The 12545-nt window shown below is 60.3% G+C and overlaps 1 protein-coding gene across 1 annotated transcript; it reads right to left on the bottom strand.

The window, feature by feature from the left end:
• Positions 1–4111: 4111 nt before the first annotated feature.
• Positions 4112–11911, bottom strand: LOC311213513 (NADPH oxidase 5-like; the record flags this gene model as incomplete). The annotated part of the gene is made up of 16 exons (XM_084293552.1): positions 4112–4243; positions 4344–4510; positions 4602–4701; positions 4813–4888; positions 5113–5237; positions 5467–5511; positions 6559–6699; positions 7267–7394; positions 7506–7638; positions 8179–8361; positions 8477–8652; positions 9510–9663; positions 9750–9984; positions 10326–10536; positions 11276–11426; positions 11792–11911. The coding sequence occupies 16 exons, from the start codon at positions 11909–11911 to the stop codon at positions 4112–4114; spliced, it is 2277 nt and encodes a 758-aa protein (XP_084149678.1).
• Between the last annotated feature and the right edge of the window lie 634 nt (positions 11912–12545).

Below are 12545 nucleotides of genomic sequence, written 5' to 3'. Positions count from 1 at the left end.
AAAAAGGGGAAGGTGGGAGAGAGAAAAGCCCAAAATGTCCTGCTCTAACCACGGTGCTGAGGGGCAGAGTGCTGAGGGCTCGCTGCCAGCTGGCTGGGGGGCTGGAAATGGAGAGAGACAGCAAGAAAAAGAAATGCTCCCACACCACCAGAGCCACCACCAAAAGAAACAACACCAAAAACACCACCAGCACCACCGAAACCACAGCCACCAAAATGGTTTCGAGCACCATCGCCCCACGTGTGGTCCCAGAAATCACCACTGGCCCTAATTGGAAGCCAGCAGCTAACGAGATGTCAGCCGAGCAAAATATTGGGAGCCGCATAATAATTATATCAATGAAATCAACAACAATTTAACAGCAAAGGTTAATTACATTTATATAAAAATCTGATAGACAAAATGATGCTCAAACAGTTGGGCAGACTAATTGAAAGCTAATGTTGCTCCTAAATTGAATTTCAAATGAATTTTACATCCATAGTTCATTTTGCTAATTTCATTCCCTGTATCCTGTAATTTGTTGGCAGTGATTGATTACTTAAGTGAATAATATCTACGTACCAGGGCCACTTAGTGATGGAATATGCCAAATGTGATCGCGCTGTTAATAAACACAGTTCCTTTAAGGTTTCCCTCCCTGGGTTTCGAGGAGCGGGGGCACGGCCCCGGCTGCGAAGGGCTTTTGGTGGCCGCCAGCTCCTGCTGTGGTTCCTTTTCCAACAGGTTGTGCTGACGGCAGCTGCCTGCTGAGGTATCACAGCGCTTCACCCCCTCCCCAAAATCCCATTTTTATCCCTCAAAGTGCCAGGATTCGTACTGGAGGTTTGGCACCAGAAGTTCTCCGTGCCGCCCCCAAGCTGTGATCTCCCCACGAGGAGCTCGCCCGGGCAAATAAATGCAAAACAGCCACGGGGGATTGGACCCACAGCCCTAATCCTTCCTCCCCACGAGTTTTTGCCCCCAAATCCCGGTGCCCCCCCCAGCCCCACGTCCTCCAGGCTCCGAAGGGGCAGCACAGAGGCGAGGAGCGCCGCTGCTGCGCCCCGGCGCCTTTGAAGCATCCAGTGCTGCAAGACGAATGCAATTACGTCTTAATAAAATTTTAATACGGGGAATTATGCTCGTTGCATCCAACCAACAATTAGCTGTTGCTACGCTACCGCCAGAGTGTAATCACAATAATGAAGGCAGCCAGGGGAAGGCATTAATCAGGCGGTGCGTGATTAGCTACCCTCACGCCCTGCCTCCCCAGCTCCCGACCCGCAGCCTCCTGTTGCTTTAACACAAAAAAAAAAAAAAAACAAACCACGAAACAAAGCAGACCCCAGGCTCCGAGCGGCATCGCTGGCGTTGGGAACCATCCCAAAACTGAGCTGGTTTGGCCAAGGAGCCACCTGCAGCCACCGCACGGGGCCCTTTCCCCAGCTCTGCACCCCGTTGGAGCAGCGGCACCAGGGCTCAGCACCGGGGGTGGCAGCTGCCCCCCTCCCCACCTCGCCCATCTTTTAATCATTTCTCCCTCGGCTCCAAAGGAAACATCTGACGAGCCGGAGACGCGGGGAAAATGGCAGCTGGCAGAGCTTCTGTGGATGGAAGGGGAAGGAATTCATTAATTTTTCATCGCCGGGGCTGGGACGGGAGCAGCTCAGCAGGCAGCGTGGCAGCAGTGACCTTGATGCTGCCTCCAGCCCTCTCCGAGAGCGCATCCCCGCCGTCTGCTCGGCCAGGCTGATTTTTGGGGTGCACGCTGCCAGCTCCGTCGTGCAGCCCCCAAATTCCCTCTCCAAATTCCATCTGCACAGCTGCAAAAGGCCCCTGCGTGCGCCCGCGGGAGGGCTGCCAGTCGCAGCGCGTGCGCCCCATCCAGCTTTGCACCCGGGGGGCTTTCTCTGCACTTTGCCTCGTGTCCCCACGATCTGCTAGGGGCGCCCCGGGTGTCCCCATCTTCCAAGAGAGCTGAACTTGCTTTTTGTGAGCTGCTTCGAGCACCAGCGTGCTTGTAGTGCCCTGCCATGCAGCGGGGAGGGGGCAGGAGGACGGTTATCAGCACTCGCGCAATGATTCGTTCTGTTTATAATTGCTTCAATGCATGGGGAGAGCGGGGAGATGTAATTAACTCTTCTTTATGATTGAGATGAGTGTGTTTTCTGTAGCCACATGATGCTGCCACATACAGCCACGTTGTGTTTTTTTTGTTTGTTTGTTTTTCTGGCATCTTTGGAAACGGCTGCGTGGCAGCGGAGCTGCGTGCACATGATCGGGGAGACGAGCTGAAAGGCATCCCTGAAAGACCCCAGCTCCCTCTGCAGAGGGTTGTTTTTTCCCTCGCCAGCCCCAGGAGGCTGCAGCTGCCCTAATTTTCCCTGGATGTTGGGAGCAGGAGCTGACATCACCCCCCGCTGATGCAGCCCCCTCGGCGAGGCGCGGGGCCATCGGGGTGCTGCCAAAATGCCCCAACCCACACCAAGGCAGGGGCAGAGCCCCCAGGCTTGGGGTCACACCCAGACTCTGCTTCACAGCACAGACCTCTAGCAAAGTCCCTAATTATGGTAAAAGCGCAGAAAAAGCAGCTCTTGCTCACCGCACCGGTGTGCTTGGAATTAAGCCCACGGTCCCAAAGCCGAGCCCGGGGGATGCCACGCTGCCCCAGCGCATCCCCAGGACTGCAGGGCACATAACGGGGGGCACAGCGCTGGAAATGCAGCTGGGGAAGCGCTGCTGGGGGCAGCGGGGCTTTGGTTTCCTCAGAAATGGCTGGGGAGAGGGCAGGGAGACGTGGGTGGCAAAAACCTCCCCGAGGAGGCAGAGCGAGCCGGGGCTGCGCTGCGCGGTGTCAGGGGGACCCCACGGGGTGGGCAGGGAAGGGACCTCCTTCCCCGAGCTGGCACCAGCGGGAGAGCTCATTACACTTCCATCCTCCTGCTAATCAAGGAGGCAAGAAAGCTGCATTAGCCGAGGTTAAGGAAAATTGACTCCTGGCTTGGGGATCATCACCTGGCGCTGCGCTTTCGCAGGGCGCCCAGAGCTCCCCGCTGCCGGCATCCATCACGTGCCAGCGCTGGCCGTACCCCAGCAGGAATCGTTAGCCAGCCCATTTATCACGCTGTCTGAAGTGGATTCAGCCATCAAGTTTATGTCAGGGCCCTCACGTCGAATGATTTCTCCTCTCTGGCTCCTGATTTCGTGCTATGGCTGGAGCCAGCTGTGCTGCCCAGCTCCTTGCTGCACCCCGAACCAGCTCCGGACTGAGGGGCAGTGATGGGGTCCCCCAGAGTGAAGGTGCTGAGCCACAGCCCTGGGGACACCTAGGGGAAGGGAAAACCTCCCACCTCGCACGGCTGGAGCCTCCTGCGGGTGCTGCGGGGACGTCCTGCTGACGGGCAGGACGAGGGGCACCAGACTGCCAAACCTGCACTGCCCCAAACCCAGGGCTGGGCTGGGATGGATGGGCTCCGGCGTGGGGCTGGGGCACTGAATCTGGGCCAGAACATCCCCGAAAGGCAGGAGGGAGGGAGCTGTCCCCACGGGTAACTTTACCCTGAAATGAGTGTTTTGTCTAAATTACTATATATTATTATTATTATTTTTAACACAGAAGCAGCAGCACATTGCACAGGCAGACCATAAAAGCACAGACCTGGCAGGGGACACACGGGTTTTGTTTGGAGGCGCCGTGGGGCCCCGTGGGCAGCCCTGAAGGGGCTTCGTCAGCCCCCAGCCACGTTCGGTGCTGGGGGGTCTGGAAGTCACCCACCCACTGCCGCATGGGACACCCCTCAAATCGCTCCTTTTCCACCCAAAAGGGCACGAAGAGGCAAAGCCCGGCGTGTGCTGCGGGCAGGGGGCGGTGGGTGCTGAGCCCCCCCCGTATCCTGCGCTGCCTCCAGGCCCGGGGGTGCCGGGGGGGGGCCGGGGCCGAGCCGTGCGGTTGGCGAGGCTGCAGTGCCCTCCTGTGGGCACCGCTCCTCCGGCGCGCTCCTCCATCCCCAAAAGCGCTGGGACACGGGTCCTACCCCCCAAAAAAAACCCACCGAGGTGCTCCGGGGGACACCGAGCTGCCGCAGGAGGATGCCCTGAATGGCAGCGGGTGCCCCCAGCGTCCCCCACATCAGAAGTTTTCCTTGAAGAAGCGGAAGCCGAAGCGCTCGCAGTGCGCTCTGACGACCTTGGCCAACGCCGGAGAGCCGCAGAAGAAGACCTGCACCTTCCCCTTCCTCTCCTCGGCCACCTTGCCAAACACCTAGGGCGAGGGAAGGAGGAGAAGAAGGGGAAGGGCTCAGGATCCTTGCGTGCCACTTTTGGTGCCCGGCGCGAAGCGGCCGCCCCGCGCCAGCCCTCGCCTTGCTCCAGTCGGGGCGGCCGGGCTGCGTCCTGGCGCGCAGCCCCGTGATGGAGTCCTTGTGCTCCTTGGCGGCCAGCAGGTCCAGGGCCAGCTGCAGCCCCACGGCCCTCACGTCGCTCTTGCCCAGGGCGGCCGTCAGGTAGAGGTGCAGCTCCAGGAACCTCCCTGCGCCTCGCAGGGGAACCGGGGCTCGGGACGGTGCCGAGCGCCCCGGGAAGAGGGGGCTGTGCCGGTGCCCCCCTCGCCTCCCGCTCACCTCCCGGCTCCTGCTCATCCTGCTCCAGCTCCAGCTTCGCCAGCAGGCTGACGAACCACTCGAAGTGCTTCTGGTCCCGGTTTATCCAGATGAAGTCGACCTGGAGGGATGCAGACCCCGTTTCGGGGCCCGTTGGCAGCACGGGGGCCGACTGCAGCCCCCACATCCCCGGTGCCAACCCTCCTCCCGCGTGCCCCCAGCCCGCTCCCACCTTCCTGAGCGTCATGTCCTCGCCCCGCAGGCTCTCACACTGCTTATGGTTGTGGCTCTGCTTTCTCAGGCGATACCTGCACAGGTGGAACAGCCCTGCAGCCCCCCAGGCATCCCTCACACCCCACAAACAGCACAGAGACCCCAAGCACCCCACCCCACAGCCCCACAGCAGGCGCCCAGCCTGAATCCCCACAGGGTGAAGGTTAACACCGGATGGGGACCCACCTTTTGGGTCCTGTGCCCACAGTTTGGGGGGGGAGGAACCCAAAGCAGCCCGAGCTCTGGGCACGGCCCCCACCTGTACATGATGCTCTGCAGGATGGAGGCGAAGGGGGTGATGCCGATGCCAGCCCCGATGAGCACGGCGTGCTCCGAGGTGAAGATCCTGCGCGTCGGGGTCCCGTAGGGGCCGTCGATGTAGCACTGGGAGAGAAAAGAGGCCGGGCGTGCAGAAACCCAGGGAGCCCACGAGCACTAAACCAGGGGCGCGAAGCCCCCGGCAGCGCGGGTGCACGCTCAGCCCCAGGCAGGACCCTCCCTACACACGGGGGCACGCACTTGAGGTGCTGGGCACACGCGTGGGGTCCCTGCCACAGGTCCCCAGCACATTTCTGGTCACCCAGAGCTGTGGATGGGCCGGGACATCCCTCACCTTGATGCTGCAGAGCCGATGGCTCTCGCCCAGCCCCATGGAAACCTGCGGGTACAGAGCGCGGTGTCACCGGCAGGCAGGCGACCATCCCCTCCTGCCTGCTCCCAGAGCCCTGCGCTACGTCAGTGGGGCTCCTCGCCTTGCTTTTGGGGTTTTTCCTCCCTGTTTGGTGGGTTAGGCGAGCTCTGCTTTATTGGGGTTGTGCACATCGCTCCCAGGCCCTGTTGGAGCCAAGCTCAGCACGGGCGGCCCCATGAAGCCCCCCAACACCACCCGCAGCCCCCAGTTTGGGGGTGTGCAGAGACCTGGAAAAGGCACTCTGGGGCCCACCAGATGGGTGTGAGACGTTATCCAGATCCCAATCTCTTCGAGTGTTGCTTAAAAATGCAACAAATTTTTGCATTTTTAATCCCCGAAATCCCCCAAAAAGGCAGGGAGCAGGCAACAGGTTTAGAGCGGTGGCGATCGCCCTGGTGTGGTGGCAGGAGGGGAGACTCGGACAGATAACGGCCCAACAGCAACGGGGAGAGAAACTCATTAAAAACGGTGCATATAAATTCGTTATCTGTACTGCCTGCTCCCCCAGCTGTGGCAGAATCAATATCCTGAGAGCTTCTCACACCGGGTGATAAAAGCTGCCCAACGTGGCTCCCAGCGCCACGGCGCTCGCACGATTTATTTCCCACTTGGGGGCGGGGAGAAGTTTCCCTCTTAAAAACATCTTTTTAAGAGATTTTGGCCAATTTAAGAAGAAATGGGGTTGTCTCCCATTTCCCTGGGTTGCTTCTCCTGTCTCCTGGGAAGCGCCTTGGCTGCGGGGCCCAGGAGGGATGAACCAGGGCGCATCTGGGGCAGCACCAAATGCACGGGGTGCTGAGTGCCCCTGGGCATGGGGCGATGGGGGATGAGCACAGGGGATGCTGCCCCTGCAGTTTTTCCCTCTCAGCATTCCCAGGGTTGGGACAAATCCCAAAGCCAGCGGGGCTGTGAGCACCAGGTGACAGCGAGGGGACCCTGCCCTGTCCCCTGGGGGCTCCGGGGGGGCTCAGATGTGTTGGTGAGGATGGGGATGGTGCTTACGGTGCTTCCCACCTCTGGTGAAGGGTCCTCGTCCGGCCTCCCCTGGGGGGCAGCGGGTGCCCCGGTGGCTCTGTACGATGTCAGCTCAATGGCTTCGTCCCCACCAGTGGCCACGGAGCCTCCTGCTGAGCCAGGCCTGGTGCAGGGAGCTGCCTGCAAGGCAATGGCATGGGGAAAGGAAGAGGGAGAAGGGAGAAGGGAGAAGGAAAACAAAAAGGAAAAAAGAAAAAGGGAAAAGGGAAAAGAGAAAAAGAAAAATGAAAAGGAGAAAATGAAAAGGGAAAGGAGAAAAGAGGAAAAAGAGGAAGAAGAGGAAAAAGAGGAAAAAGAGGAAAAAAGAAAAAGGACCAAAAAAAAGGGAAAAAGGAAAAAGGAAAAAGGGAAAGGGAAAGGGAAAGGGAAAGGGAAAAAATAAAAAAGAAAAATAAAGAAGAAAAAGAAAAAAGGGAAAAAAAAAGTAAAAATAAAAAGAAAAAAAAAAGAAAATAATAAAAAAAAAAAAAAGAAAAAGGAAAAAAAATAAAAAAGAAAAAAGAATTAAAAAAAAAAAAAAGAAAAAAGAAGAAAAAAGAGAAAAGGAAAAGGCATCCCTGGCTGTGATGCCCTGGGCACCTGGCACTCAGCCTGCTGTGCCTGGGTGCTGCACCCTGTGCAGGGACGTGCAGGGGCAGGACCCTGGGCTCGAGCCGGCATTTCAGCAGGGAGCAGAACCTCACCAACCTTCGCCCAGCGCCACCAGCTCGCCCTTTGGAGGTTCCCACGGGGCTGCAGCACCTCGGGGTGCCTGCAGTACTCGTGCAGCCGGCTGGTCCACTGCCCCCGCGCCCGCACGTGCAGCCAGATGGTGCCTGCGGGGCGGCAGCACCCGGTGGCACGCGGGCACCAGGGGGTCACCCACCCGGCCGGCCGGAGGTCCCCACGGTGCCAAACGAGCACCCCAAGGTGGGATTCGGGCACACCTTGCTGCTCGGGGGCGCTGCTGATGGTGAACGGGTGCCACTCGTAGGCGGCGATGGCCGGGACGTTGAGGTAGACGTAGTCCCCGGGCCTGAAGCGGAACGAGCGCGGGCGCTGGACCACGAGGTGCGTCACCTGCAGCACGGGGGGCAGAAGGTTGTCAGGCCTGGGAATCGGCTACCCCCCAGGCCAAAGGCTTGGCAATGATTTGCCAACGAAATTTGAAATAAATGAATAAATAAAAAGGGGGAGAGTGAAGAAAGGGCGTTCGCCTTTTGCCACAAAGATTCACCAATGCAGCGTGGATTCCTGGACACTACCAAGTAACCCCCAAGCACGTCTTTTCCATATAAACCGACAATCTGTTTTTATATAAAATCTGAGGATTTCACCCATCCCTCTGAAGGCAGAAGAGCAGCACTGCTGTGCACGCAGGGAGGGGACGCGGGGTGCTGTCCTTCCCATATGGACGAGCGCAGCCCCTCCAGCCACCATGCAAACGCTTCGGACACATCACCCCCCTCATCTTTTATCCCCTCCTCTCCCTTCTGCATTGAACAACCACAAACATCACTTGCACCCTGCCTGTCCCCAGGCTGTGAGGTGCCCTCAGGTATCTCAGGTGTCTCCCCCAGCAGCAGCAGAGGGTCTGGGGGTGGCACGGGGGCTGCAGACCTTGGAGGGCAGCAGGTTGACCTCCACGATGCGCAGCCCCACGGCACGGGAGACAACCAGGCCCACCGCCTTCTCCAGCACAAAGAGGCCCCCGGGCACCACGAACCACTTCCAGAAATTGGGGGCGTGCAGGAGGAGCAGGGCCCAGACGGAGACGTAGGAGAGGTGGCTCCAGTAGAAGACCTGCGGGCAGGGCACCGAGGTCAGCGGTGGCACCAGGCGGGGGGACCCCAGCCCGGTCCCCATCCCCGTGCCACGTGTGGGAGCATTTTGGGGTTTCCCCGAGCAGGGTACACACCTCGAAGTGCCCTCCACGGCGGACGCAGGGGCTAGAGAAGGCGAGCATGGCAGCCAGCAGCCCCTGCAGAGCCAGCCCGGTCTGCGAGGCCGTGCCACCAAGCCCCCCGCCACCAGGACGTGCCGTCAGGAGGAATTCGGTGAGGGCACGGTGCCCGTCCTGCCGTGCCAGCCTGCCTGCGACACGGGGCTGGGATGGGGCACGGACACCCAAACCCAGCCTGATGGTGACTGGGACACGAGGGTGACTTTGTGCTAAGGCACAGCCCCGTGGGGTTGCTCAGGAATTTTTTAATGTCACTTTTCTCCCCTCCAGCCCCTGCTCTCTGCAATGGCACCGCGAGGGACTGAAGGGAGCCAAGGTGCCCAAAACCCCAAATCCCAGTGGACAAATCAGCACTTTGCCCAAAGGGCGAGTTTTGGCACCGTGGCATTGCGCACACAGAGTAAAACCCTGACTTTGAGCAGTTCCTGCCAATTTTTCCAGGCAGGCTGCAATCACCGAGGGCCAGTTGTGGGACTCGTACAGGGCTGGGCACCACCGAGCCCGGAGCAGAGAGAGAAACCCCAAAACCCGGCCCTGGGAGCAGGGAGGGATGCGGGGAAGGATCCAGCCCTGCTCCGGCGCTGCCCGTTTGGAGAGCCGCTAGAGGGAGGCAGCAGCCAGCGCACGGACACAGCTCCGGGTGCCTGCACCCTGCCTGCATGGGCACCCCACCCTGGGGTGCAGGCACCCCCAGGGGACCCGAGAATACTCCTCTCCTTCCCCTGGGGAGCACCAAAGCCATTCCCGGCGCTGCCACCTGAGCAGGACGCAGAGCTGGCAGGCGCAGGGCACCCCTAGCTCGGTTCTCTCAGGCTCTCTACATTCGGGTTCCCCCTGTCTCGTGGATTTTGGCATGGCTGTGTGTCCCCCCCCCAAGCTGTATTGTGCACGACACCCCTGCCCCAGCAGCAGCGGGCTCTGGGCAGGATGGGGAGCCCACCCCAGGGCTAACGGGGTGCATGGAAACAACCCCGGAGCTGCGACTTACTGAAGTTGGCCACGTGCGCGCCCGTGTGCACGGCACCCAGCGCCAGCACCACGTAGCCCACGAGCTGGTGGAGCCCCACGCTGTGGTCCAGCGGCAGCACCTGGGCCACGGGGGTGGCTCGCAGCCAGCTCAGGCACCTCCGCAGCATCAGCACCTGCAGGGGGGCAGCTGGGGATGGCGAGGGCGGTGGGGGGACCCCCCCCAAAACCTCGTGCCCAAAACCCAGGACCTGGTACTCACCGCGATGAAGGCGCAGTTGAAGTTCAGGCACTGCCCGCAGCCCCGGGCCACCGCCAGCCACCCGCCGAGGCCGGCGTGCTGCAGGGCAGCCAGGGTGAAGAGCAGGAGGTTGAGGCTGGTGTAGCCCCCCAGGAAGGCGAGTTGGCTGCCGTGGTTGTGCCAGTACGCCGCGGTCAGGTAGCGCGGCCGGCGGCTCCTCTCGGGGGGTGGTGGGGGCTTCAGCCAGCTCACGGCACTGCGGGGAAAGGCAGCACGCTGCTCACTGATGGGGAGCGGGGAACTGGGGTGGTTCTGGGGCCAGGCAAGCCCCCAGCCCTGCATCTGAGCCCTGCACCCAGCTGGGCACCAGTCCGCACACGGCCTTGCATCCGAACCCTTTGCGCATCGCAGCGCCGTCCTGGCACTGCTCCTGGCACCCAAACCCTGCACCCATCCCCGCATCCATCCCAGCACCCATCCTGCATCCAAACCCTGCACTGATTCTCCATCCAAGCCCTGCACCCACCAGGAGCATAACCCCATGCTGGAGCAGGAGGAAAAAGCCTCTCACAAGGGGAGGGCGCAGCCCCACGGTACCTGATGCTCAGGTTCTCCATCACCCCCGGGAAAGCCTCCAGCTCTTCCCTCAGCTCCTCGAAGGTGATGGAGCCGCTGCCATCCTTGTCGGCGGCCTCAAAGAGCACCCTGGCCAGGTCATCCAGGCGTGGTGGTGGCAGTGACACGGCGCTCTCCCGCAGGCACGCCCGCAGCACCAGGCGCAGCTCGGCCGGGTCGATGGCACCGCTGCCTGCAGGCACCCGGCGGGCTGAGAGAGCCACCCCAGAGCCACACCACCCAACTTCACCTCCCCAGCAGCCTTAACGCAGAAATCGCCTCCCTGCCTCGCTCGTGGGCTCCCCGGGGAAGCTGTGCCAACAACGTGCCATCGATTCCTGGGTCTGCTGGTCTCGTTAAGGTGCCCTCGCTGGGGAAGTCCAGCAAACGGAGGCAGCGAATGATCTGAGTGTGGTAGGTGCTTTGAGACCCAGCTCCAGTTTTGGGAGGATGCTCCCACATGGGTCAGGCCGATTCACTCACAGATAAAAGGGAATCGGTGCAAATCCCAGCCCCAAATTCCTTCCCATTCAGATGCTGCCATCTCTTGCTTGGCACCTCTCCATGGCCAAGGGTAAAAGCGTATCGAGGGACGCCCTGACATGAGCTGGTTAATTGCTGTCTTTCAGGTGGATTTTTGATATTTTCACGGCAGGACAAAGGCAGCAGCGCTATGCCAGCTAGATGCTTGCCTTTAACAAGGAGCTGCACAGACCCAGCTCCCCTTTATCGAGTTGTGCTTGACCCAGGAGGGGACTGGACGGTGGCACTAAATGCAGCGTGTGCAGCACAACCAGCACCACCTCCCCCCACATCTCCCCAAAAGCCACAACCCTGCCCATGCCCGGATGCCCAAAGAGCCGCGCTGCTCTGCCAATCATCACCACGTTCAGAAAATGTTTTTTTTTTTTCTCTCTTTTTCCTCATCTTACCATCTACGTCGTACACCTGGAAGAGGAACCTCAGCTTGTCCGTCTCGCTGCCGTGCACCAGCAGGCTCAGGGCGCTCAGCAGCTCCTCCAGGCTGATGGTCCCACTCCCGTCCGAGTCGAAGAGCGCGAAGAGCCGCTTGGCAAAGAAGGACTGCGGGGAGGAGAAATGCTCTGGGTGGCTGTGGGATGCTCTGTGTGGCCCAAATCCTGGTGCTGCCAACAAAGCTTTGGCTGCCAGCAGTGCGAATTGCCCAGCAAATGCTCATGGTGGCAGACCGAAAGCAGGAGGGAGGAACGGAGGAAGCTTTTTGCGGGGTGATGGTGGCACGGTGACCTCCCCAGGAATGAGGAGGCTGAGATGTGGGGCGCTGGGGGGGCATTTTGCTGTTCCTGCTTGCTGCAGAGTACTTGGAGGTCCCTCTCTCTCCATCTCACACCACACCACGAGCTTTGCCGTCCCATTTTTATCCCTTTTAACTGAGGGCTCAGCCTGCCTGCACACAGCGGGACACTCACCTCCTTCACCTTGAGAGCTGCTTTGAACTCCTCCAGGTGGATTTGCCTGTCCGCCCCGGCGATGCTCTCGAACTGCTTCGCCACCCAGCGCAGCCACGCCGCGTCCTCGCCCGCGCTCATGGCACTGGGAGCCTGCGGGAGGAGCAGGGGGGACGGGGTGCTTTGGGAAACCTCCTCCCAAAAGGGCTTTTTTTGTCATTCTGGCTACATTTCCACGACCCACAGAAGGGCTCCCCACTGCCTCACTTGGTTTTTAACTCTCGCAGCATTACGCTCACAGCCAGCTTTGTCACCAGGCCCGTGACCACAACCCAACCGTTCTGGTGTGCAGGGTGTTTAAACGCAGCCGATCGCAGCTGGCGGATGCTCTCCTGTTAATTTCCTTTATTTTACACCCCTTGTGCCATCAGGCAGCCTAACCTCGGGAAGGGCACACCCTGCCCAATTCAACGGGGAGCTCGTCCTCCCCCCGCGCTTCGGTCCCCATTCACCGGCCGTCAGGAACACCCGGGGAAGTGTCTCCCTCATACTGCCACCCTTATTCCTTCCTGAACAAATCCTGCTTGTAAGGCAATAAACTGTGACTAAACCGGGGAGAAGGTTGCCATGGGAATGTCAGGAGCAGAGACCAGGTAGTAAAGCACTGGCGCTCCCCTCCTCCGGCTGCCGGGAGAGGGGCAGGGCCCAGCGGGCACGGAGGGAGCAGGGGGGGATTGGAGCAGGGAACAGGGAATATTTGGGGCAGGGAACAGGG

Source organism: Netta rufina (assembly GCF_964035555.1).
Source record: "Netta rufina genome assembly, chromosome: 11".
Lineage (NCBI taxonomy): Eukaryota > Metazoa > Chordata > Aves > Anseriformes > Anatidae > Netta > Netta rufina.
The sequence above is the reverse complement of the archived record's forward strand: the minus strand, read 5'-3'. Positions and strand labels throughout refer to the sequence as shown.